The 27,653-nt window shown below is 38.8% G+C and overlaps 1 protein-coding gene across 4 annotated transcripts in view; it reads right to left on the reverse strand.

Annotated features, from left to right (window-relative positions):
• The window catches only part of GMDS (GDP-mannose 4,6-dehydratase), a 431,792-nt gene that overhangs the window by 229,709 nt on the left and 174,430 nt on the right, over positions 1-27,653 (reverse strand). For all 4 annotated transcript variants that reach the window (XM_086740292.1, XM_086740289.1, XM_086740290.1 and 1 more), the window contains one exon: positions 893-1,020. In XM_086740292.1, the coding sequence (XP_086596418.1) occupies positions 893-1,020 (128 nt within the window). The remainder of the gene's footprint in view (positions 1-892; positions 1,021-27,653) is intronic.

Raw genomic sequence — 27,653 nt, forward strand, 5'->3', positions numbered from 1 at the left:
CAAGATTGGTGAGCTTAGCTTTTATTTTACCTTTTAAATCTCAACTTATGATAAAAATCTCAAATCAGACTTTTTCCTACTGAAATATTTCTTACCTTGTAATACAGAAAAACAAAACAAACAGTCATCATCTTTTTAAACTACATCAATGAATGTTGAAGCCAAATCCGGTTTCCCAGCAAGGAATTATTAAAAGACAGAAATAGTCCAATGACCACAGGAACTCTTTAAGCACCAAAATGGGGACAGAAGTCTCCTGGGGAAAAGACAATATTTCCTACACGGTCATTCATGTCTCCTTGTAATACAATGCAGGGGTATTGTTTGTTTGTCTGTTTAAGTAGATGCATCGGATAAAATTAGAAACAAATCCGGACTATGAAAACATTTCAAACACTAGGTGCAGGCACATGTGTTGCAATACCTGCCACCATAACTATGTTGTGATGCTTCTTTCTAATGTATAACCAGATAGATCTTTGATCATTAATATATATGTTATTCTTGCCTCATTATAATAAAGGCCACCAACCTCCAGCAGGATCTTTGACTTCAGGTCATATTGCATCTTGCTGAGATCTTAAAATTTGTCAAAATAATAGAAGAAATAGTCTAAAATAGATCCACTTTACAGTCATCCCCCTCCTCCAAGGAATTCAGTCAAGGAATGTAAACCCAAAGATTTATTTTTCTGTTCAGGTCATGCCTGGGGTAGATTGCTGTGTTACTAGATTCCCCAGTCTGAAATCAAGAGCAAGACAAAATTAACAGGCCTCAATAGGCAAAAATATCTTGAGATAGCCCTCCGTGGATCATGACCTGAAGTTACAGCGGTAAGCATTATCTCCACCATGAAAACAATTCAGAAGAAGGCACATGGTCCACAGCTTACCTCAACGTAGTCCCTGGCATGGCCCCAGTCTCTCTTAGCATCCAGATTGCCCAGGCTGAAACAATCCAGCTGTCCGAGGTGAATCTTTGCTACTGACCGGCTAATTTTTCGAGTAACAAAGTTAGCCCCTGGAATAGAAACAAAAGTCAGTATCAGCACAGTCACAATGGCAGATAACTGGCCACAAGAAGCACCTTGTATAGCTGGGCACGTGGTATGTTCAGTCTTCATTCACTCCCCTCACACCACCTAGGCCCATGCCATCTTCCATCATTTGAGCAGGCTAAGAAGCTTCCAGTGTAAGTGTCAGATTAGCTGCATTTTCACAGCAAACCTCTTTCTTTTTGGGACTTCTTAAGCATTCCTAATTTGCTGCCTCAGTATTCAGTCCAGGCATAAAGCCAAAGAAAACCATTTGGAATGTCAGTTCTTAAACACAAAATGCAAAAGGTTACATAAAGAAGACAGACATCTTAGACCACCCTCAAGTTTTTTGTTGCTGTTTCTTTTTTCTTTTATTTTTTTTTTTTAAGGAATGCACATATCTAAATAAATTTGTTTATTAATTTTAAAAAATTAGAACTACCCAAACACTACATATTCTTCAAAGGACTGTAATGGTTAAATATATTCTACTTTTCTAGTTATTTGGGATTCTTTGTCCCCCAAGTTCAGCAAGATCATGAAACTGTGATTTCAACTTTATCAGTAGAAGGCTGTACTTTATTTTATCATATTCCTATATTATGTTCACTATATTGCTTTAGAAAATTTGTGTACCCATTTCTACTCCCTGTAGTGTTGCTTTAAATAATATTTGTTTCTAGTTATTTTCATATCTTGATTTTTAGATTATGATGGCTATGTTTCTAAAATGCGGTAAACAGTCTCCTCAAAAGCTGAGTTCAGAAAGATTTGAATTTAGACATTCAGGCTAAACAAGCCCAATGGCATTTGCACACTAATGGGCCACAAAAATTAAAATTACATGCCTTTTTAATAGCTAAAAAAAATAAATGATTGAGTGGTGACAGATGATACCTCATCCAAATGGAAAGCAGGAAAGTTAATGAAAATGACTGCACTTGTAAAATGCTGTCAGCAAATTTCAAAAGTCCTAAGTAGTGCAGCGTGTACATTCAGTGCATATATGTAGTTCTTTTCATTATTGAACTCTGCTCTTGAGATATGCATCTCAATATTTTCTGTTTCCTGTCAAACATACGATAGGCTGCTGCAAAATTATTAAATAATGTGACGCATATTTTTCAGGCTGCTAAATTTTCCTGTAAAGTCAAGAGTGCCACAGTACCTTTTTGTGTCATTTGACTCTGCCAAAAGTACAAAAAAAAAGAGCACACCTGTAAGAACCATGTGGAGTGAAGCAATTAGATAATTCAGACCTTACCACAGGATTAAGATAGAATTTTAATTTTCTGTCAACAGTTTCTTTCCAACTAACTGGAATTCAAGATATTAGCCATTTGGAACATATCATCAGTTTGCACTTGTTTTTTAAAGGATGAAAATAATATAATTTCCATATTCCCTGAAAAATTGTTTATATATAAAGGAAGCTTACAAAATAGTGTGATTTGCAAAATTTCAGAAATAAAATACAGTGAGGAGTCTTTTTTTATAGTAATGTTCCTCAAAAACTGGACGAATGAGTCAACTACAGGATGAAAGCCCAAACCCTCCTTTCAGACTGCACCCTGCGTGCTCAACGGGAGAAATACGATTACCTCAAAGATAAACCAGCGCAAACCACAGGACCGACACTGCGACTCTGCTATTGCAATTTCTGAAAGCAAAGTACTGTGGTTCCCCTGTTTCTGGCTGGAGGGGGCTTGCAGGAGTGGAGTTCTGGCTTAACAGAAACCAGTGACAGAGGCTCTTTGGCTTAGTCAGACTGGCACTTCTCCAAAGATTGTTTCCATTTTTTACATTATTAAAGTGCTTTGCGATATTAACACAGATTATTACTAATTAATTAAAAATACATTCAAACTATTACATAAACTTATTAGGATTACCTCTGAAACTTCCTAAACTTCTGCACTGAAATTATTTAAGTTAGTATTATTATTAAGTAAATAAGATTTGAAAGAGAAGGCTTTTTTCTAGGATGAAGTATATGGCTTTATATTCCAGACTACGACTGAGTAATAAGCAAAACTGCCTGCTTTCAACGCTATATTCCCATTTGAGGTAAAAACAGTGAGAGTTCTAGTCATCATCTGCATCAAAGCAAGTTTTACTGTCAACCTACATGACTACTGAACGTCGGCTTCCACTTAGGAGCTACCACTTCCTTAGCATTAAAGAAAAGCATATTATGCTGTGTGTGTGTGAGAGAGAGAATGTTAATGCTATCAACTTAACTTTAAATATATGAAGAAGACTGCACAAGAAAAAGCAGATTAATCTAGCACAACACAGCAAATACTAGTAACTGCTGTCTTCTTGCAGAGTCACTGATAACTGGAGAGAAATGATCCTCAAAGATCTTCTCCAAGCAAAATCAGAATTTACCTCAGAAGGCTGGAATGAAGAATTAAAGAGCACCACAGTGAAAAATAAAAACCTTGATTTTCCAGAAATATACCAATAAGGGTTCAACAAAATAATATCAGCCCTCCTCTTGGAAGTGCTTCTGCATTAAAGCTGTCCAGAAAACTATGTGACTGTTCCTTCTGAGAAATGTGATTAGATTTTTTTTTCATGCAACCAAGGACTGAATGGCACATTTCAGAAGCATTTAAATGATATGGTTCATAAATAATGTTTAAATACCAATTTACCTCAAACACAGTATCTTAAAATATTCCATTACACTGTATGTTTGATCCCATGCCGTTAAATGCACATCAAAACTAGAATTTAAGCTGATGGCCACTGGAGTCACACAAAATAGTTACGGCTATGTCAGCATTTCCATTTCAAAGCCCTGTCCTAGGGGTTTGCAATCAGCCTATAAAATCTTGCTTTGGCCTGAAACTTGGCAGACATAATTTCTCTTTCCTCAGGAATGATTCTATCTAAAAGGTCTATGTGGAGTCCTACAGATATCTTTATATAACTGAATACAAAGTACCTTTTGAGACACAGAAACGGTCAGCTTCCTTCTCCCTCAGGAGGTATGGAGGACTTGCTAACGTTGAACATACAAAAGCATTTTCCTCCATAGAATGGCCAGTTAGTCCCAGCAAGAGTATCAAAAAAGCTGCTGGTTAACCACTATCAATGTACTTTATTATACTACTAATGTTACTAATTAACATAGAGATGTGTCGGTGGTAGCAACAGAAACCAGCTTAAATTGGTGGGAAGAGGTATGACTGAACCCCGGATTTGTCTCCTGGCTTTGTACTGCTTCCTCAGTTCAGAGAGGTTTTGTAAAACACACCTCACTGCTCAGACCTAGTATGACTGAACATGAAGTGTTCAAAACACTATTAAATTTGTGATGTATTTTGACTTATTTGAACTCTTTTTCAAAATGTGTGAGGGTAGCACTGTTTTAGGAGCTCACTATCCTAGAGTAATCAAGAGAAGAGTCATTCTTGCTCCATCGGTAGGTCCAAGCACGCTGGGCTAACTACCTTGCTTAGTTATCTATGCAGCAAATATATCCAAACCACGAAGGGCTGCATTATGCTCTGGCTTGTGTCGCTCCTGACAGCGCTGGAATTGCTATACCACAACAGCAGAGATCCAGCCAGATGTTGCAAGGGATGCTTTGGTGTGTCCGCGTATTTCAGCAGTTCCAAACAGCCTTGGTTCAGCAGTTTTTACATTTTAAAAGAGGCCTTAAACATGAGTTTTCCTGATATTAACAGCTCTTTCAGGAACCCTGGGTATTAGCTTAGATCTGTTTTCAAAACCCAAGCCCTCCCTCTGAGATAATTAACATTCCAATAGGAACCATAAGGTCTGATTTACAAACTCAATTTATCCTAGATATGATTTTAAGCAAGGATTCCTCATCAAGCAGACCTGATCTGTAAAACACATAACTTGTCAGCAAACCAGTACAAGAACAATACTACCATAAAAAGAAATAGCAGAGGTGTAGTGCAGGCCTTGGCTCTCCAGCCCAGGCCCAACACCCGCTGCACTGCCTGGCTCAGGGTGGAAAGCAGCTCGCCCAGCTCATCCCTCCAAGAAGAACATTGCCTACATCTGGCAAAGATGCAGTTTGGAAAGCTGGACACATCTCTCATTAACACGTATTTAAAATTATTGCTTTAGGAAGCATGCTCCCAATGCATCTACTGTTCCAAAGCTGGATGCCCCTAAAAAAAAAAATCTGGGTCTTTGCATCAGTACCCTGTTAATTTTATCGGCACTGGGGTTTCACACTTTGTGTATTATCAGGAAAATGGCTGTTTGAAGTAGGCGTTTTTCTCTAGCATCTATGGTTTATAAGAGGCATCCAAATGGATGAAGCAGCTTTAAGAGCCACTGTTATAGTAAACATTTGTTTTCAAGAACTGTCATTTTCCAAGCTCTCAAGGCTACATACAAAACTCAACAGATGGCAAAATTGTGGTCTTAGGAAGACTACTATCTTTATATAACACTAGATGATTCATGCATTAAGACATCCATCATTTATCCTAGTGATAACATAGAATAACAGCCAATCTGATAGCATTTAATAGCAACACTTATCTATCAGGTGAAACGCAGTCCTAGCACAGTCCATCAAGTTGCTATCCATCTTTTTCTTTGTTTTGAAAAAAATATCATAAAAACGTTTCTGTCTCTAAAGATGCCGACACAAGAAAAAGGGTGGTTTTTTTTTTCCTTCCTCCAAGTTTCTACAGCTCTGGCATAGAGTCTAGTGGAAGGCTAACGTGTTCAAACACATTGTGTACCCAGTGATTCTACTAACCCAAAGGAACATACATCTTTTAACATACGTATGTTGTAAATGATACATTTAATGAGATCACTAAAATGTTTTGATTGCCTAAAAATCCACACTGCTCATAATTTCCATTCTATTAAAAGCTTTTCCATTTTTGTAACAAGGTGAAATTAAAAAAAACAAAGCAACACCCAGTTTTTCTAAGAAAAGAAGTCTAGAGTCTCCTTTAGCTTATACCGATGAAAATCAATAACAATTACTCTAAAGTCAATGGAGTTATGTCAGCGTAAACCAGATGAAAAATCAAGTTACAGATCTTTAAATTAACCTTCCATAATTTGTGTTTAAATGGAATTTTCTACTGTATCTTGATTGAAACAACTGATACAGTACTGCATTTTGGTGAAACTAGTAAAGCAGCTACTTAGTGTATGTTAAACACTCATGCATTTTAATTGTGAATCCACTCTCAATTTAAAATAACAAATTGTTGTTCTCACAACCACAATTATACAAACTAAAAACATCCCTGTTTGGAAGCAAAGGAAATAATCACAGTTAAAAGTGATTTTTTTTTTCCTTCCCAGCTCTTTATAATATCCTGCAAATTTTATGCAGCAAGTACAGCTACGTTTGGACGAGCTTGCCAGCAAGTCCACAATCAGATTTTTGCAAAATGAAATATATATGAAACAAGGGTGATATGATTCATAAGCAACTCACTGTAGAGTCATGCACTGCATGGGAAACATCTTCCTGACCTGAGCAATAAATAATTTTATTTCCTGAAACATGAGATATAGTGCTTTAATCTTTACATTTTAATTCTGTATAGCATAGTTGGAATTACTTTGTGTCATCGTAGTATTTCCATTCCTTTTCTGTGTCCTTTAAAGTACCTTATGATAGTGGGTTTCTCAGATTTTTAGTACATTTGCAATGTTTTCCAAACATTTTCAATTTACATACCTCCAACTATTGTGCAATGGACACGTGAGAGCTCTAAACAGGAAAGATAAAGCTACTGATAATAGGTTTGTTTCTAAAGATTATTTTTCATCAACACCCTAGGAAATAATCATGTAACAATAAAATCCACATATCACAGATTGAAAGCAAAGGTCCAATAACATGAGGATAAAATTGTCCCTCCTTATAAAGTGATCCTCATTTGGTATTACTTTAAAACGTGTGATTTCATAAAATGAAGTGGCACTAATTCCTTTAAATATTGCTAATAAAGACATTAATTGGCATATCAATTGAATTACTTCCCTTTTTAATATATCGACACACATTTTGGATTTTACAATGCCAAAAGTAAAATGTGCCAAGTCTGCTTGGCTCCATTTTCTATTTGCACCACGAATTCTGATGGAATTCCTTGGGTAATGGAAAATATACTACTACTTGTATTTTAAAAATGAGGAGATTGAGGCAGAAATGTAAAGGTGTGCAGAGGTAGGAAGCATCGACAGCAGGAGGGCGGCACACTGGAGGGGGCTGATGCCTTTCAACCCAAGAGGACCTCTGCCCATTCATTTGCACACTGAGAACGTTTGGACAGCTGAGGGCAACAGAAGGTCATATGAACTAGACATGGAGGGAACAAAAATGAATTATTTTTATAATCTGAGGGGAAAATAAGAGTGAGAGACAATCATGTGAGGAACGATAGGGTATAGAAATTGGGAGGGAATGCAGAAAGTAGGGAAACTTATTTTTGCAGTGGGCAGAAAGACAGCACAAAGCTTACCTGGAGGGACAACTAGTAAATCCCATAAAAGAGGCACATGGAAGTAGGAAGAGAGACCTAGAGACCTCCTGACTGCCACCAGAGGATAAGAATCAGAGGTGACATTTGTCACAGCACCATGAGCCACCCTCCCCTGTGATTCAGTGGAGCTAACCCTTCACTGAGGATCTGTCATCAGGGCTTTAAACTCTTCACCACTGTTTTGCATACAAACAGATATAAGTTTCTACCTCCAAAAGAACAATGACAGGATGATATCTATGACTACACAGAAGCAGTTCTCTAAAGTGACTGTGAAAAAATGACATTTAATTAGCAGACAATTTGCATGTGTAGTGTGTAATGCAAAGCTATTAGATTTCACATTTAAAATGCCCTTATTCAGGACTAATTACACATCTCAGATCTATCATATGGGCTTGTTAAAAGGGTAGAGTGACATACCAGCAACAACTGCTGGGCAAAAGGTGCTATTTTAGTATATTTCCTCCATACAATTTTTCTTAAATTAAAATATTTTCCCCTCAGGAACCGTACACTGAACAGGAAAAGGTGAGGCATCAAAGATTCTTATAAAGGAAAAACCAAACATTAATACTGAAAACAATATGTAAAAGTGTTATTCCTGTTCCCAAGTTTATGCTGTTAACGGCACTTACATAAACAGAGCAGTGTTTCGCTTACAGAAAACTTAACCTTTTGCTCCAAACTATTCACTTTGATTTCTTAATTGCAGTTCATATACACTACATTTTAAAACAAAGGTAAATGTCTTTAGCCACTCTGATTTGTTAACACTCATTTAAGCCGTGTTTTTTAAATTGTACAACTAATGTTCTTGAATTAAACCTCTCACTTAAGCTGTCACAGAATTAGACAAGCCCTTGCATGTACGAGCTATAGGTAAGCATGAGTGTGCTTGCCCATCAGCACAGGCTCTTTATGTTGTTTAAATGAGTGTAAACAATGGAGTTAAGTACATGCTTTGCTGAATTGGTGCTACAATAGCTAGAAATGTATGCAACCAAAAGGAAAAAATCCAGCACTTGTACAAAGTGGAAATATCAAGCAGCCCAAGGCAACTTGCACAAAAAAAAAAAAGGATTTTAACTTATCTTGCGAAATAGCTACCAAAGTTCAGACATCTGTGCCCTTAAATGTAACACCTCTTTCCTTTTTTCCCTGTCTTTCCCCTCCTCCATCCTCTCAGCAACCAGTAGCACATCAAAAAGGTGCTGTTTGATGGTTCAAGCTGAGACATTCAGCCTTTACCCTAGCACTCCCTTGGGATGAAGCAGGCAAGGCTTTCAATCTTACCTGGTGACACATGACTGACTAATACAGTTTCTTGGACCTTCTGACCTCCGAGAGACTAAGCCTGGTTGGTCTCTCAGCCTCTCCAGGTGGCTGGGACATCAGCTTGTGGTGGGTCACAGTATAATTAAAGTTTCGCACAGGTCTTCCATGTCTTTCTGTGCACCCATGTTAGTGCTAACTTTTAATGTGCAAATTTCTGAGTATAAAATGTGTCATTTCACTTCAAGTCAGGGGTAAAAAGAACTTTCATTTACTCCTACTGAAGGCAAAAGAGTTTAATAAGAGTGTAATAGCCTTAAAACCAATCACAGAGGAATACAACTTTGCTGAGTCAGTGCTGATGTACTTTCCTGGAGAGAAAAAAATGGTCCAGCTACAGCCAAATTATTTATTTGAAACCTCGCCTCCCACACAAACTAATAAGCAGTCCTAGATGGGTTTGACACTTATACAGTATAAGTCAAGATGTTCCTAAATCCCTGTACCTCCCTTTTGAGCTTAGTTACTCAACTGTTTTTCTCTTAGGACTTCTGGTCAGCTTTGCGACAGTGGTAGTCCCTTAAGGCACCCTCTAGGCCCTCAACACATCATTTGGTAAATGTGTTTCAATTTTCATAACCCATCCCTTGCTACATAAGTTCTGGAGTCACCAAGAGGTGGTCCTGAAACACAGTTGAACTATCTTTCTAGGCAGCTGGAAAGAGCCACGGGCAAAGAGCTCACTGAGAAATAACAAGGTGGGGACTAGCGAGAGCTGGAGGGAAGGAGAAAAAGAAATCTCAGCTTCTGCAAATACAAGAGGCACAATTTTTTCTTGTACTTGATCAGGACACTTAAAATGCAAGACACTACATTTCCTTCCATCTTCTGTGTTATGAATAACTAGATTCTTAGCTATGATGTGGTAAGTACATCTCCAACACCAGCAATTATCCCAAAAATTAAATGGACAAGTCATCAATTGCGATGGTCTGCGATTACCAGTATGAGGATGAATTGTTCCAGCTACAGATACCCCTTCAGACTCATAACAAATTAATCAAGTAAATCTATGGCTCTGATGAAAGAGTAAAAAAAAAAAAAAAAAAAAAATTCACAGTGTGTGCTGCGGGGTGTAGTCAAGCTGGTGTGTGACCAGGGGTATGAGATTGGCTCACAGCGCTTTCAGCCCACTCTGCCTGCACCAGCTGTCCCCATTTCTCAAGTTCTACTTTCGCACAGGGACAAGTGGGGCTGCTGAGGACAGAACAGGACAAACCTGGAAGCCATTATCTTGGATAAAACCAAAGCAACACCCCTCAAATGTAGTATTTTAACAACAAACCCCCTTGAAACAAGCTTGAAAGTAATTATGTGGGGTAGGAGGGGAGGGAAACCCAATCCTAAAGTAAACCCCCAACTCTAACATTTTAAGAGGAGAACAGGAGGGAAAGGCAGAGTCAAGCTGACAATACACCAGGTAGACTGCAAACCAACAAAGACAGCATGTCCCTTCTGCTCCTCAAAGACTTGGACAGGTTTGGTCTAGCTATATTGACCTCCTCTGTTCAGAGAGCCAATAAAAACATTATTTCACCTAGCTGTAGTTACTGTCAGTTGCTTAAACTTCCCATAAAAAGTTATGTCCTTATTTCAGAGCAGGCTGTGATTGCTCTCGGGGGACCCTGAAGTTAAGCAAGGGTGCTACAGCTTCCACACCCAAACCCTGAACTGGAAATGCCACCAGGCAGAGCGGCAGCTCTCCCACAGGCAGAAAAGATACGTCAGGAGGTTGCATAAAATCCATTGCTGAGAGCGACAAACTCTGGGCATGTTGCTAATTTTCACTTTAAAATGAAAAAGGCAACGAGGCAAAGAAATGGTCACTGTTACTTACTGCGAAAATCACTTGAACACAGGAAAACAGTAAAATTATAGCAGTCTTTTGAAATGTAAACACATTTCAATGAATATTCCCTTTTTCTAATGTTGCCACTGAAACTGAACTACACTCTTGCATTCTTTCCATGTGGGAATAGTGTTTCTGTAGTGTAATTAACAAATTAAATAAAAATAAATATGCAGCTGTAAACCCAGACAACTCCATTTTTTTTGGAAAGACAAATTGGTGCAGTTTCACTGAAGTCAGATTACTTTAAGTTTACAAAGAAGAATCCAAACTTAAACATTCCACCATTAACACACCCAATCACCACAAAAATTTTGCATAAGAAAATGTGAAACAAAACATTTGGAAAGTGATTAAATGGCAAAAAACAGAGAGTCTAAATAAAATGTCCATTTACCACCATTCAACTTGTCATGCTCACTACTGTTTGAATACCAGTATTTTTAAGAACACTTCTTCCTTTGTGGACTCCTGAAATTCATTGTTATCCTGTTTTTGTGATATTTCCCATTTAAGTTAGTTTACATTTCCCCTAGGAACAGAAGAGGCAGTCAGATCACCTGCTGTTCTGAGATGCCTGCAATACTTGAGGACAATGGGGTGAAACCAGGACAGAAAGTTAGCCCAATTCTGAATTTCCTGGCTTTGTATTTTTACTGGGACCTTTCACATAATTTTAATATCCCCATAGGTAGCTGTGCATGCTCTCAGAAAAAACACACATACACATATGGACACTCCATACATGGTCAGGAATAAAGCTGCAAATTCTAGCACTGAAAGTTAGGATTATGTGTATTAGTGTTCGTTTTGAATGCACAATGATACAGTTTCACAAAACACCTCTAGACTAATTACATATTGTAACGTTTTTTTCCTAATAGGATTGTCCCCTGTGCAGAGAAAAGACTTGCTCTGAGAGCAGAAGCTACTGTCTTGTGAGAAATGAAGTAAGCAGCGGTCCTATGGTGTCTGAAGCTAAGCAAAGATAAAGGACTACAGAAAAGAAATGAGGAATTCACAGTTCAGTCTGATTAATGCTGCTATGGAAAATGAATAAAAGCCTGATTTCTTCTGCAAATTCTGAAAAGGTGCTTAGAAAGTCAAGGTTCTCATTTAGTCACTGCTGCATATTGCTCTGTGTGCTTGACTACCAAACTCTCAGACACAGGTGGGAGTTTTATTCTGAACATCAATCAGTCAATCAATGCAGACTTTTTTTTTTTTCCCCATGCCTTAGTTTCTCACTAAAAAGTGGGGATAATATGCCAACATTTTACTGGAATTTGAGAAAGTTAAGCATCTTGATATTTGTGAAACACTAAGAGAGAAGTACACTGGAAGAGTCAAAAAGGGATGAAATCACTCTCAGTGCAAGGCTTGAAGAGTGGCCATGAAAGGGGCACAGAGTAAATCTGCTGAATCAAAGAACTCCATTTGTACTCTCTGTGAGATTGCCCCAAAGACTGAACATTGAGTCCTTCAGGTGAGAACTCGCCACCCTGTGCAAGGAATAAAGGAAAGGGAGCCTATGGGGGGGGAAACAGAAGTGCAAATAAGGGCTTTATCAGAAGACATAGGCACAAGTTTGAGCTAAGTTTGTGGAGGCATCTCTCGTTCAGTCATTAACACAATTTTTGAGCTAATCAAGTTTGCAATGTTCCTTTCCCCCTCCTTTCATAGTTTTCAGGATGTATTCATCTTTACCTCATTTCTTATGCCCACACTAGTGTCTTTGAATGGTGAGGAAGATTGTAACATGCTGTGGCCACAGAATTCTTAAATTTGCTGCTGCAGTCTAGAACCCGCTTCCAAAGCCAGACAAAACTGAATTTTAAATGGTTTCCCAACGCACACTGCAGAGTTCATCTCTCAAAGGGCAGTTTATCAAGGGGCTCGAGGAGCAGCAAGGGAAATCACTGAAATTTAACCCTGAACCCCACGTGAACCCAGGGATTGGGACTGCATATTTTCCACTGTCCTGCCATCTGCTGCTTCACTGCACATGGTAATCTTTGGCAACCCCACTGAGAGCTGCCTGGGCTATGGCTCTGTTCAGACAGGGTGTAGAAAGAAAAGACACTGAGAATGTCATGGCTGACTGACCAGACTACTGAGATCAGAGAGATTATGCCTCATTTGCTCACCAAGCCCTGCCAAAAGAAACACCATTTAACTGCAGGTACTCAAAACCCAACAGGCATGTTTAAAGGAATTCTAGGCTTAAAAAGAGGACCATTCATAATGTGCATTTGTTGAGGATACTGCAGCTACCACCTTTTGGCAATTATTCTTGAGAATTTTAAAAGAGAGTTTACAGTACCCAGCGATTCAGGTACAGTGTTTCAGAAAGTATCATACCTGATTTACAGGACACATGGACCTGGAAGATGACTCAAGACAGGAATAAACAAAACAGACATAATAGCTCAGCAAACACAGAAAAACAGAAAAAAAACCCAAAAAACAAAAAACCACCGCATAGCTGTTATTTTAAAACAGCTACAGTCTGTTTATCTCCCAGCTGTGAAATGCTGCACAGTGTGGGAGTGTGAGGGTTTGGTACTCATATGCATAACCTTCATATATCATCTCATGACAAGGGACCTCCCTTGAGCCAGATCCAAATCTACATTTGTTCCCCAGAGCACCCCCATAGGGTCCAGATGCAGCAGGCAAAGAATCCGCCTCAAACTCTGATTTCCTTTCACCATACTCTTCTGAATTAAGGGCCCCAACCCTGCCAGTGATAAAGTACCAAACGTTTACCCACTGAATTTACTGACTATTTCAAAATGATGACTATAAAAGCTAAGGAGTATTTCAGAAGCATCTTAGAGCTGCTAAGCAATATTTCCTCACATTTCTTGTTAGAATTGCAAGAAAATTACTGTAGGACACAGAGTTACTGTAGGATTTTGAATCATATCATGCTGACACCAACTGTCTGCTATTAACTTATCTCCCTCATCCTCCCTGCTCCTGCCAGAAGTACTAGAAATGAAGATGTCATTGTGTATGTGTCTACAACAACATCCTGCCCTATTTCTTCACTCAAATACTGATCCTGGAAGCGACAGCGCCTTCTCTTGTATCTGCTTGGGAAAACAAGGCATTTCAGTAGGATTCTCCAGGGGCTGCAGAACTGTGGTTGGCAGATGTCAGGGCTGACAAATGTTCTGCTAATAGCAAAGGGACACTATGAAATTGTCTTCTGACGTGGAATAGACAGTTGTTGCCACCCTTTCTTCCTCCCTGCTGCTCTACTGCCTCCTCTCTGTCTGCCTCACAAGGAGATCGGAAAAGAGACAGAAAAGCCACATAAGAGAGGAGAAACAGGTATTTTTTTTGCTAGCTCCAGCTGTATTGGAGCCAACAGGTTCCATTGTTTTGATGATCTGAGGACCCCTGCTTGACGGAAGTGCACAGCGCAGAGGTGGGAATGGCCTGCAGACCTACAGAGGCAGCTTCTGAAATTCCTAAGACATTCCCTCCTAGAAATGGCTCTTCTCTCTGAGAGCTGGAGTCAAATAACTTCCACCCCAACCTCTTGTTAGTAGGTTCTGCACCCAGGTAACCCTCGTAGCTTGCAAGGGAGATTTGCTAGTACTGAGTTTTGCAAACAAAAGGTAAGGCAGGAGCAACATGTTAAAAGCAGTAAGGCAAGGAGATCAAACATACTTCCCATATTTTTCTTTTGATACAAATGCATAGCTTGAAAAGAGGAGGTTTGAAGTGAAAAGCTACCCATTGATTTTCTCAGTTTAATCTGCTTCTCTGCTGCTAAGCTCCACTGAATCAGAGCTCCCTACTCCCGCTCCCCTTCCTGACTCATAACCTCAGTGACAGCCACAAAGCCAGGCAGAGCCACTTCATAAAATGTACTAAATGAAGCAACATTTAATAACAACAAGGACTGGCAGGTAGCCATGTTAGAGGAGGAAAGACCTAGTAGGAATGTCCTGCAGCATAAAAGTCCCTGTTGTTCTCATTACTGCAAAGGAAGAAAATCTCTTTAAATGCTTTTGATTCAAATGATCATTTGACAGAAGCAACGGACAAGACAAATGGCTGTAAAACAAGGCAATTGGATTTCCTGCTGCTACAGTATCTTACTTGGCTCCCATGACACAATTTTTCTGTTATTCTGCCTTGCCATGGTAAAGTAAACTTACAGCCTACCCAGAAAACAGATGAGTGTAATCAGTCCTTTATAAATTATATCCCTTCACTCAAGGAAAGCAAATAACTTTGCCTGCTCTATAATAACTGTTTCTAATACTTCATTTATTCTTTAAATTGTTTATAAAACACTTCAAGAGAGGTCAAGACAAGAGGGCAACAATAATTGGAGATTAAGGACACTCTCTAAGTATTTTGCACCTGTGAGTAAACACTTTGTGAATTGTTATGATACAAGATAGAACTGCTAAAAAATAGCTGCAGATTTGCCTGATGTCACAGATGGGCAAAAACCAATAGATTTAACCTGGTCTCCTATGGTAGAAACCTAAAGGAACAATGAGCCAAGGGTAACTGACCTTCTTGTGAAGTTTTCTCCAAGTCTCCCGAGGAAGCAGGGGCTTTCCTCCTCAGACACAGATGTGTTAAAGCCCACCAAGTCAGGAAAGGGCAGAACAGAGCCTGAAGGACAGGGATGAGAATTTACATGCAGGACTTGTGTCTTTGGGTGGGGTTTCAAACAAAAGGGTACATCGTGTCCTTTTGCGGTCCTCATGGCATGGTTCTGGCCACTCTGTTTTTTGTTATTCCTATGCCCATGCACAGCACTAGCAGTGGTAACGGCACTGTTCTGGAAAAGGGAACTGTATAAACTCTGCATCATCATCTCTTGAGCTGCTGAGTGTCACAACTGTGTAGATGCCTAATGAAGCAGAACTGCGACACATCGATTAACACCAATCAATACCACCCACACTTTGGAAGCCCATACGGATAAAATGATATTAAATCTTTAAACCCTCAACCCCCTGGTTTCTTTTAAAATAGTTATAGTGTAGTACATCAGAGAAAAATGCTTCTTAGTCATATTTCTGGATAGCCTAGAAGAGATTGCTAAAGAAACTACTTATGTTTTCTCTAACATCTCACCTGCCAATTAAAAAGAAAACCCAAACCAAGTTGCTGAAAAAGAAAAAAAAAATCAAATTCTGAGTAATTATACAGAAATAATAAACTTAAACATGACAAAAATATTTGCTGAGGGATTTAAAAAAAGCCAGCACTATAGGCATATCAGTTTACTAAAATCAAGCTAAATTCTTAAGTTATTCTCAAGAGTTTCAATGGAATTGAGTAAACAGTATTTTATTCAAAATACCTTATTTAGTTGTTTTATATGATAAGGTTCAAGATTCAGATACCATTCCTCTTCCCCCTTTTGTTTTTTAATACCCACATTTCCTTGACCTTCTCAAAGGCACAATGTCATGTGGATCTAGACACAAACACAAGCTCCCTCCAAACTACTTCAGCCTAATACCAAGTCAATACAGATTATTCACACACAATTTATTTGAATCCCAGTGAAATCTTTCTCCTTGAACCCACATATCCCTTGGCACTCCGTGTTAGTCAAACACTGCAGCACTGTACAGCGCATGTCAGCCAGGGGTATACTGCAAACAAATACAGCAGCTTACCCAGTCATAGCAAAGTGTGCAATGTAATTATGCAGGTCCAAATTATTAAAAAGCTGGGGTTTTTTTTCCCTTTTCCCCGGAGTCAAACTGATCTGAAAATTGTTTTAATTGCTTTTCAATTTTTTTTTTTTTCTAAAATGAGAACAGAACCACAACTGTTACCTGAACCAAAGTCTTTGTTGAACCTAATCCAGAGCTGAATCAAGAAGAAAATATCTGTTAAACAGTCATTCTGATCCAATAATCAGATAATTTTGCAGAGGAAGTTCCGTCATCACATAACTTCACATTTCAAATTTTTGTATTTTTCAGCTTGAACTGATTCAGAAATACCAAGGCAGATAAATAATTATTGATCTGACCAAATTTAAGTGACTCGAGTCAGAGTCAAAGGTCTGAACCAAAGCATTTACTGTTTTTTCATGCTGTTTTACTTAGGGTTTTTTTTTTAATTATTGGCATTTTTCAAGCATCACAAGGTCATGTTCTTGTACTACAGGAAACATAATATTTCTTTCATTTTAAAATGAATTATATTAAACTTAGCAGTTTTTCCCACAACTAGAATTTTAGAGTGAAAGGGAAATGAGGCTAAGCAAACATTTCCAGGTAGCTGCCACCTACATCATTACAGAATGGACTAGTTATGCTTTTAGAAGTAGTGAATTATCAGGTCCTCTTAAAACTATTAACATTATTCTTCTGTCTTGAAAAGCCTTATGTAGAGCACTCACCTTTTCAATATATAAGTGTCCCAGTGCTTTGAAAAATCTAAATCCTATTCTCATTAAACAGCAGGTTTGAAAAATCTGAGGAAGGCAACTGAGCTATTATCCACTTACCGGAAACAACTTTATTTTAAAAATTAATAGAGCTAGACTTAAAGTCAGAGCCTATAAGCATCAAGATGCTTCTGTAAGTATTTGTAGGATCTTGGCCATAACATTCTGTGTAGTAAAAGGCAGAAAGATCCAAAAAGATCTTACTGTATCATGTGGCTGCATAAGGATTTCTTTCCAGATAAGCTACAGAATATTAAGAGGCACTGAGGACTAATGTTTTAATTTTCCCCTTCTTAGTACTCTAGAGGAAAAATATATTTTAAAAACTGTTTAATCTTTCAGATTTTTTAATTCAATACCAAGCCTTTTGTATTAAATATTAAACTTCTTGATTTTAACCAGTAGAAACAACAGTAATTTTGAATGAACCCTCGTGTACATTATCAATTTGGACAATTTTGATTTATTCTGCTTTTGCAACAAATTTTACTGAACATACTAATTCTTTCATCAGACTTTCAAACACAGGCAGGCATTTTCAAGCATCATCCACATACTCACACATGGATAATTCTGGAAAAAATGAATGAACGTTCCCTGATGACTCTGTGGGTTTCTTCATGGGTGTTGATGCCTGGTTATCACTGTCTATAAATGTGACGGTAAAGCAAATGACATCACCGCACCACCAAACCCACAAAGAACCTGTAGAACCAAATTGACAGGAGACACTTAACTTACTTGCAAGTAGACCAATGTTGTGCAATAACTGCAGCACACTAATGAACTCAAACCCAGAATTGCTTCATCCCATGATTTCAAAACAAAGAGCTTATTTTTCCTTTAAGTGCAGTTTAAGGTTATGATACTTTTCTTAAGAAAAATATCATTATGAGACACAAGTAAAAATTTAATAATGACCTGTTATTTATCGGTTACTTTTCTGACACTATCTTAGCAATAGATCTTCAATTCACCAGCATGACAAAAACTGTTGCCAGTTCTTCAGTAACACCAGCACTTTACTTTAGGAACTAGGCAGCAAAGGTAGCATTTGCCTACTGTTGTTACATGAAATCAAGCTTTTCAAGTTCCCAGCTTGAGTTACTGTTACACCAGTCTTGCTCTGTTTTTCTTAAATATTGCGTGGTCTGCGGGGACCATTAAATATGCTAAAAATAAAATAATTGTATATGTGCTAGATTTTTTTTCTGTACAAAAGTCAAGCAGGTTTAAAGAAAAATGCCTGTTATTTGTACTACATGCTCAGTTTACTAGTTAAAGGACTCATTCACAGCACCATCCTCATTTGAAGATGCAAATAAAACAAAAGCTAGCTGGTATTCATTGCATGTGATTTAAAGAAATGGACCTGAGACTATGAGAATACTAAAATTGTGTTAGAAAACAGAGTATCTGAAACATGAGGAGCATTGCAGATAGAAACCATGCAGTAAAACACAGCAAGGATTGTGATGCTAGACTATGCTGGGCTGAAGGCAGAGACACTCTCCTAAATGTAGGAACACTGGCATTTCTATGAGGACACACCAAATATAAAGGAGACCCATGGAGACACCTTCTAGCCCAGATGCATGACAAGCACATATAATTTTCACCAAAAGTCACATGATTCAAATAATTACCTGGAAATTGCAGCATATCCGGACAGATACTCAAAAAAGGAGAAGCGCATATGCTGCCTAGTTTCAGAGGCTTGTCCATGATACCTGAATGACTATCCCAATAGAGCACGACAGCAAATGACACTAATAGCACCAGGCTATCCTATTCCCCTATTACAGAAGGGACAGAACACTTCTGCCATTACTTACTTTCCTTACAACATACCTAGAAGATATCAATAATCAATGCAAGGACTTGAGAAAAGGAACTCACATTCCTCCTGAAAAATACATGTTAAAATTAGCAACTATTGGCCTGATTTGCAATGACAGATGCAATATTTACACAAGGAAACTGTGGAAAAAAGGAGTATTTGCAAACTCGAATGCCTGGTATGGTCACAGGATTGGCTTTGCTTAAGATTCAGTGGCACTTCAGCATAAAGGCTTAAAATGAAGTATAGCACTGGTACCATCCCTAACCAACAAAGTGCTTAAAACCAGGGATAACTTTCAATTTACTCAGTTTTTAAAAATTACATAAAATTTGGGAAGTTCAGGAACTGTTCCTGATCTTTGAAGGTGCACATTGTCTCAATTTATCTTGAAGAAGTGCGATAATGGTAACAAAAGATCTTGTCCGTTTTTTTTTTTTTTTCCAGTTTGCAGTGTAAGGGAGAGTGCATAGCATACCAGGCAGCTCAGGTATCCCTACTAGATGCAAGCATGCCTACCAGTGACTCAGAATATGGGCATGAGGTGGGGCTGAGAAGAGAAAGGTGTCAGCAAGAAAGCACAAAGAAGATTTACAACTGAAACGCAACTGTTTCAAAAATTTTTAAAAATAAATGTAAAGTGTTTCTGTGTGTTACTGATGTTTTTCTCATGTCATCAGGATTTGTTTTAAATCCAAAATGAGCTCTGAATTTTCCAGATTCACATTGCTTAGACTTTAGCTACTATAGGATTTTATTTTAAAGCTGCTTGCAAATGTTCTCAATCCACCTATTGATGGATATTGATTCAATGAACAAGCACCTTAAATCTCTCTTCATGTAAGGTTTTCAATATAAATGAGGAAAAAAAAGGATGTAAACTGGAGGTCTGAGTTGCTTTGCTGGACAATACTTTTACTACTTGCAAATCTATTCACATTTAATGCCATAAAATCAAACTCTCGCCTTTAAAAATAAAAATCCATCAGCATTCCTGCAGCATCTCTGTAGCAGTGGTTGGCTCTCAAACTCACGTGCCCTAGGGCAAAAATTAAGAGAAAGTAGAGAAAATATGATATTGTATTCTCTCTGTTGGCTTGGTTTTCATTTGTTTTCCCATACCAAAGAACAACTCTGAAGGGTTTCATGGGAAACCTGCTAACTGAGACCCGTAACTCTTTTTTTTTTTTTTTTACAGCTATCATTCTATAGGGGTGAGATACAACACAGATCAAAATATGCAACTGATATTGCAACATCTAAATAGCACGCGGTATCAGGTTTAATTACAATAAATACTCGTAAACCGTTTGAGAATACTCAGGCTTTTGGACACAGTTTTCATTTGCCAATTGGTGCCTAATAATTAAGTAGAACATATAATTAAATTTTAAGTGTTTATGAAAGGCAAATCCTTGAAAAGGAAATATTTTAGCATGGTTGGTGAGGTATGCGTATATCAACAGGGTGGGAAACACATATAACTGACAGTGTATGCTGCAATAAGTCCTTGTAACAGAGGTTAAAATCTGCTCAAAAAATAGTTGCTGTGAGAAGAACAAGACTGACACAAACCAGCAGTCTGTCTCGCTGTTGAGACTTTCAGCTATTTCAAAGTGACATAGGTTATGTTTATAAACATAAAGCTTTCATGCACCTGCAAAAAGTACATAATGCATGTAATGGTCTGAAATCAAACTGCCTATAAATGCAATGTTTGTCTTTGTGTTTTTGCTTTGGAAAGACTTGGTGCAATCAAGCCAGAAAAAAATGTAGTTCCTAAGTTCAAACCAAGCTCTGATCAAATGCACTAACTATCTGATCTCAGATAAAGTAGCTTACTTTCCTATGACACTGCTATAAAATCCCACTATATGATGAATCTTACCAGAGGTGACATCTGATTACATTGCATTCCTCATTTATTTGCTTTTAATGAATCCTGAAGACTTTATTGAGGAATAATCAGTTGACATTTCCTTCTGTGGTGTTTTTTGAACCACTAATGGTGGAATTGTTTTATTGTGAACTAGAGTCTTCCTTGTTCAGTTTCCCATAATTTTCTCAGAACAACGTGCACTTTAAATGGAGCTACTTTAAAAATAATTTTTTAAATTATGCAAGATAAAGTAAGTAGAGTTCTAATAAGAGGGAATTGTCTAACTTTGGGAAAGGAAAACAGGATACACACTGCTGAGAAAAGCTTTCAGATCCCAAGATGGGCCTGGCAAGTGTAACAGTCACTGTATACGTACATGCTGTATGAACTTGCTTTCAAGTTTCTGCAACGGGTTGATGATGCCCAAATCTTGAAGGTTGTGGAATAAGGCCTATAGAGTCTCACATACTTAGTAACCGCTCTGCAGTGATACCCAGCACTCTGAAGATGAGCCATAAGCAATTCCTAATGGTCATTACTTCATACTCCTAGAGTATGGCATCACTGATGTCGGGTTATAAAGTAGGAAGCAGATAAAGCAGAATTACACTAGTATACTGCACAAGAAATGTCTCTATATTAGACAATTTGTGTGAACAACCATAGTAATACATAAGTCTTCAGAAGTTTAAGGAAATAGTACAATAACAATAAATAAAATACTAAGCTTTCATTACTTACAGAATATCAACAACATAAGATAGATTCATTTATACAACACACCTCTTGCAATAGTGATGTGACCTTTGCTCTTTGTGTGACTATTTTCCTTTCTTGCCTCTGACTGTTTCAGAAAGGAAATGACATCATTAAAATTTGAGGGGAGAATGCAGGAGGAAATCTTAGTGAATCACAACAGAACAAAATAATAGTATAGATGCAACTGCAAGAAAAAAAGGCTCAAGTGACTAAACCAAGAAATACAGAAGTCGTTGACTGTGGCTGAGTCTCCGCGTATGGGGAAAGTGTATACTGCAGTATGCTCTCTTGTCCTAGACTCCAGGTACACCTGAGCTATGGTGTAACCATGCATTCGAAGAAGGTGTTGTTCCCTAGCTAAATGGTTTCCTTCAGAAGGGATCTCATGTGCAGCAGCTTAGACTGAATTCCAACAGAGCCCTAGTCCGGGGGAGCAGGGGACTGAGGTGCATCTTTTATGCACGGTCTCTCACCCATCAGCTACAGGGGTCTGAGACGACCACTCTGTATCTATATCATCTCCTATAGCCTCCCCTAATGTCCCAGCAATTGCAATGGGATACTTGAGTTAAATAGACTTCTGGCTATGTTGTGGTTTTGTTTAGTAGGGGGGGCCTAAGGTGGTAGCTTCTGTAGGAAACTGCTAGAAGTCGCTCCCCTTTGTTCAGGGGACTTGGCCAGGCCTAGGGCGGACCCACTGCTGGCCAAGGCCGAGCCGATTGGTAGCAGAATGTCTCGTGATGACGCCTCTGCGATAACGTATTTAAGAATGGGAAAATAGAAAAAAAAAGAGAGAGAAGAGAAGATGTGAAGAAGCTGAGCGGGGGCAGAGGCGCAGAGGGGGAGGCGCAGGCCTCATGGGCCTTGCAGGCCTCACCCTCTGGCCTCTCGCCAGGCAGCTGACTGGGCCCGACTCGGTCCAGCCTGGCTGCAAGAAGTGGAGAGGAAATGAGAAGTGAATAAGATGTAAAAAAAAGATCCTGAGAGACATCTACCAGCCTGTTGTGAGGAACGGCTGCAGACGCCAAGGTCAGTTCAGAAGGAGGGGGAGGAGTAATGCGGCTCCTGGCCAAGATTCCCCTGCAGCCTGTGGTGACGACCATGGTGGAGCAGGTTGTCCCCCTGCAGCCCATGGAGGTCCACGGAGGGGCAGAGATCCACTTGGAGCCCGTGAAGGACCCCATACCGGGGGAGGTGGATGCCTGAAAGCAGCTGTGGCCCGTGGAGGGCCCGCTGGGACAGCTGTTCTGGAGAGACTGAACTCCGTGGAAGAGATCACCCACGCCGGAGCAGTTCCACAAAGGACTGTGGCCCGTGGGAGGGACCCCACGCTGGAGCAGGGGAGGAATGTGAGGAGTTCTTCCCCCGACCATGAAGCAGCGGCGTAGAACAACATATGATGAACTGACTGCAACCCCCATTCCCTCTTCCCCCCTGTGCCGCTCGGGGGGGGGGAAGGTAGTAGAGATAATGTTAAGCTTGGGAAGAGGGAGGGGTGGGGGGAGGTTATCTTGTTCTCTGTCTCATTATCCTGCTGTTTGTAGTAATAAATGAATAGTTTTCCTCAAGTCGAGTCTGTTTTGCCCGTGACGGTAACTTTAAGGATTTCTCCCTGTCCTTATCTCAAACCTTGAGCCGTTTTTCCTTATATTTTCTCTCCCTGTTCTCTCGGAAGGTGGGGGGAGTGAGAGAGAGACTGCGTAGTCTGGTCCGATTGGGGCTGAACTACGACAGTTATTTTGGCGCCCAACGTGGGGCTCGAGGAAACCACAACAGGCTGAAAGCACTATGGCAGTTCTGTTGTTCTGACCTTCTGCAAACTTCACATTCACTTTAAGCTAGTTTGTAAAATGTAAGATATAAAAGTCCCAATTATTGCCTGTATTTCACTTCATGTTCTCATATACATATATGCAAAAAAAAAAAAAAAAGCAAAAAATAAAAAGCAGAACAGTCACATTTTCCATTGTGTTTTGCCTGAGGATAAATAAATGTAAGAAAGGGAAAAAACATAGAGAAATACGCACATAAACCACATTATTTCTAAAAACGCTGCTACAAGGTGGCTCATTAATGAAGCCATAAGAACACTACAGGTGATATACATGCTCTGACCACTCCAATTGCTTACTTCCCTATCTTCCATAACATTTTTTTTCAAAAGCTTGGGCTAATATTTCAGTAGAGAAAAAAAGTCTACAATTTCTTAGTTTAAGAAACTAACGCTGATATCTGTTAATATAACTTGAGAAATTTTAAGAATTACACAGTGAAGTTTTCTAAATGTAGTAGTTTTGACATTTTGTAAACTATGCGCATGCTCTGCCGTTTTTTTTGGGTTTTTTTGAGATTAAAAAAATGTTGAAATCAATCATGGAAAAGAGCAAAAATTGTAATCCACTTTCTTCTCAACATAGTATAAGCCACAAGATAGCACATGATTTAATGACAAAAAGATGCATCTGATAAGATAATAATTTGCTCAAGGAGAGATCTGTTTTGCAAATGCAGCTGTTCCAAAAAAATGTAAACCCACAGGCAAGAAATTACTTAGGTTTTGTACGAGCTATATCCATAACTGCTTAGATGAACTGGTGATAGACCCCAGAGAAGTGCATCAGATAAAGAAGTATAGAATCAGGGGTACTTTGAGATTGGAAAGAAAAAAAATTAAGAGGTCATAAAGTTTCCCACAAAGTATCATTGCAAAGACTGAATTAAAAAGATTTCAGTAATGAGACTGTTCAACACAGCATCTTCCTTCATCAGTGACTTACTTGATAAAAATATCTTTTAATATCCTGATTTAGTTCCTGTACACAATTGTTTTGTTCCCATGTGTGACAAGTTCCACAGCACCGACCTGGACTACCTGGAGACCCAAAGCTAAGGGCGTGCAGAAACATTCAGCCTTCAGTTCTTATTTCAGAAGTCTGGTACTGCTTTTAAAACAGAAGCTCACAGAGGAAAGCCCACTCATATTTTGGTGTGATTGCACTGCCTTCATATATCAGTATCAGCTGGTACTAGGAAAGTGACACTAGAAGTTTAAGATTAAGATGACTTATTGGCAACAAAAAAATTAGACAAAAATCTCCATATATGGTGATATGCTCTGATCAGTCCTAATTAGTCAGTATCAGGTTCAACATCAGCAGAACTATTGGAATTCACTTATTTTGTAACATCCAATCTTTTCCAAGGGAAAAACACGTGTACTTAGGTAAAATAGCAGAGAGGTATTACCTGGCAATTCTCTATTATTACAGTCGATACTACTGCAAATCCATCTGTACAAATAGACCCTAATGCCCACATTTATCCCCACTGACTGCATGTGTAGATAAGAAAACACCTGCATGGATCACTTAGCAGGATCAGTCTCACAGCAGGGAGAAAAAGCCAGTAAGAATGCATGTCTTCAGGACACTGCATGCTTTCTCTGTCTAAACACGCAAACTAAAAAGCATGAAATGATCTTGGCTGCTCTGTAGCACACAACTGTCTGAGTAACTCCTTTTACATTGCCCGTGGTACCTTGCCATCAAGTTTTCAATATGCAAGGCAGACGATCCCTGATGATCCTAGCCAGCCTGCATTCTTCTCATCCAACAAGGAGACAGCAAGATGCAAGCAACACTCCGCTGACTTTTGCTATTCAGGTATACTGGTGGGTTGGAAAATTTTATATTAAATGAGAGAGATATAGCTCTGCACTGAAAATTTTACACCCTTATGTCTTTCACAGGCCTAAACTTAAAAAGAGAGCACCAACAAAGCCCTTAGTATTTCCAATGGTACTAGGTTGACCAAGCTCCTCTTGCACAGAAAGTGTGTAAGGAGACTAGCAATTAGTCTCCTCAACCAAAGAAACAAGAAAGGAAATCTGGCAGATATTGGCTACATCTCTTTATAGGAGTTGCAGAAGAGCAGCTGTTACAGTAGGGACTGCAGGGATTTCTTGTGAAAGTCGGTAGCAGATGTCACCATCTGCTTCTGCCTTCTCTATGAAACAGAGGCAAAAGGGAGTCTGAAAGCTTGTTAAAAAAAAAAGTAACAACAAAAACCATAAATTCAAAAGATACCCAAACATATTTGCAGAGAGTAGGGGAACCTCTTACCCCCTTCCCCCTGGCAAACCTGTGCTCCAGATGCACAATAAAAGCAAAGAACACTCCCCATTCTCTTTAAATCATGCTTTCTTTTCATTTTAATCTTACTACACGTACTTTGACAACATTCAGCCTGCAATCTAACACCTAGCCATTTCCTCCCCGGCTGAAAGAGATCACAGAAATGAGCAGTTGTATCCTTTCCCTCTGGCTATACAGCAATGGTTTGATGACAACTGCTTTACCAGGGTTGGTATCAGACAAACAAAAATTCCCTACTGAATGAGCTACACAATGATGTCATGTGGGGAGGCAAAGTATTTATTACTTGGGGGGGGGTGGGGGGGGGGGAAGCAAAACACCAAACAAAACTTCTGTTGCATTGTGTCAGGAAACATGCTGTACATGTTTGTACATCTTGGCAGATAAAGATCAGATGAGGCAAGAAATGAAGTGGTTAACCAAATCAGAAAATTATCTCTGACATCCAAAGGCACATCGTGTAACCCTGAGAAAACTTCTTACACAGAACTGAGGAGGGAAAAAAAGTAAGGGCTTGTCTGGGAAGAAAAAAATGGCACTGTCAACAAGTAGTTTGCTTTCTCACTCAGAAAAGAAGGTATTAGTGAGATCCAGAGCCCAGTAAAAGAACAGGAATCTTTCCAATGGTGTAAAAAAGGCTTGGATCAAGCCCCAGCTTTCCTGAAAACTAGACTTGCTAATTGCCTCACTCTTCCACTGTCAAACTGTCATCTCACTGAACAGAAATACCTTTCCAATATTGCTATATGGCAGCCATTTACACACTGGTAATACTGGGAGCCATGTTCAACCACCACCAGCAACTTGGCAGCCACTACCTCCCCTATTTGGTATCCCATAACATTGGCTTTCTTTTTTTTTTTTAAAAAAAAAAAATAGCAGCACTCTGGGAAAGTTTTCTTTTGTTTGTTCATTTTTGGAAAGAGAAGCCTCCTTCTAGCTTACTACCACTGTTAAGAGCATTTTGCTCTTCAGCTAGTGTCATATTTAGGCAATAAACAAGCTTCAGAAATGGAAGATCCCATTCTCCTTTGGCATTGCCATAAATCAGGAAACACTTCAGCTATACCTGGATAAAATTGATGAAAGTAACTGAAGGAATCAGCTTTAGCAAGGTATACTGCTAATACAGGTATTTTCACCAAAGCATGCAAATTATACTCATCTTACACTACCAGACCATTACTGGAAGTACTATGCCAGACCCTCAGCTGGCATAAATCAATATGACCCTATGCACTTTGGTGGAAGTGTGTTGATTTATGTGAGCTGAAAAGCATGTACTTGTCAAAAAAAGTGACTTCCATCTCATAAAACTATAAAAATTACTAAAGGATGAAAGGTAGCATGTATAATATAAAGAAAAAATTAGAAAGGTAAGTACTACAGAAAGGCTCAAAGTAGATGTATATGTTATTAAAATTAGTCTAACACAGCCACTCATTTTACTCCATATGATATTTTATATAATATTCTCTGTTGTTACATACACATATATCTCTTGAGTATGGACCCAAGTATTTGTGCAATTTAATAATGCTGTACTATTCCCATATTAAGATGTAAGGCTCAGACAGTGGGTTCAACGAACCTGGAATTTATCACTGGTGTTTTTTGTAAAGTCACTGTGGCTGTCAGAACATGAAACATCAGATTTAAAAGCAAGCCCACAGAGCAAACTAAAGTGTTCAGATTTGCAGTATGGTGTCACATCTTAAGAACTACTCCTGTTGCAGTCTTGCTCTTATAGAGCAATATAAAAGTAGAAAATCAAACCAGCTTCTCAAAGCCAGCATTTCTCTCAAACCTTGGTAATTTCAAGAAATAGGAAACCTCTCGTATTAGAC

This window comes from Chlamydotis macqueenii, chromosome 2, assembly GCF_036417535.1.
Source record: "Chlamydotis macqueenii isolate bChlMac1 chromosome 2, bChlMac1.mat, whole genome shotgun sequence".
NCBI classification, from domain to species: domain Eukaryota; kingdom Metazoa; phylum Chordata; class Aves; order Otidiformes; family Otididae; genus Chlamydotis; species Chlamydotis macqueenii.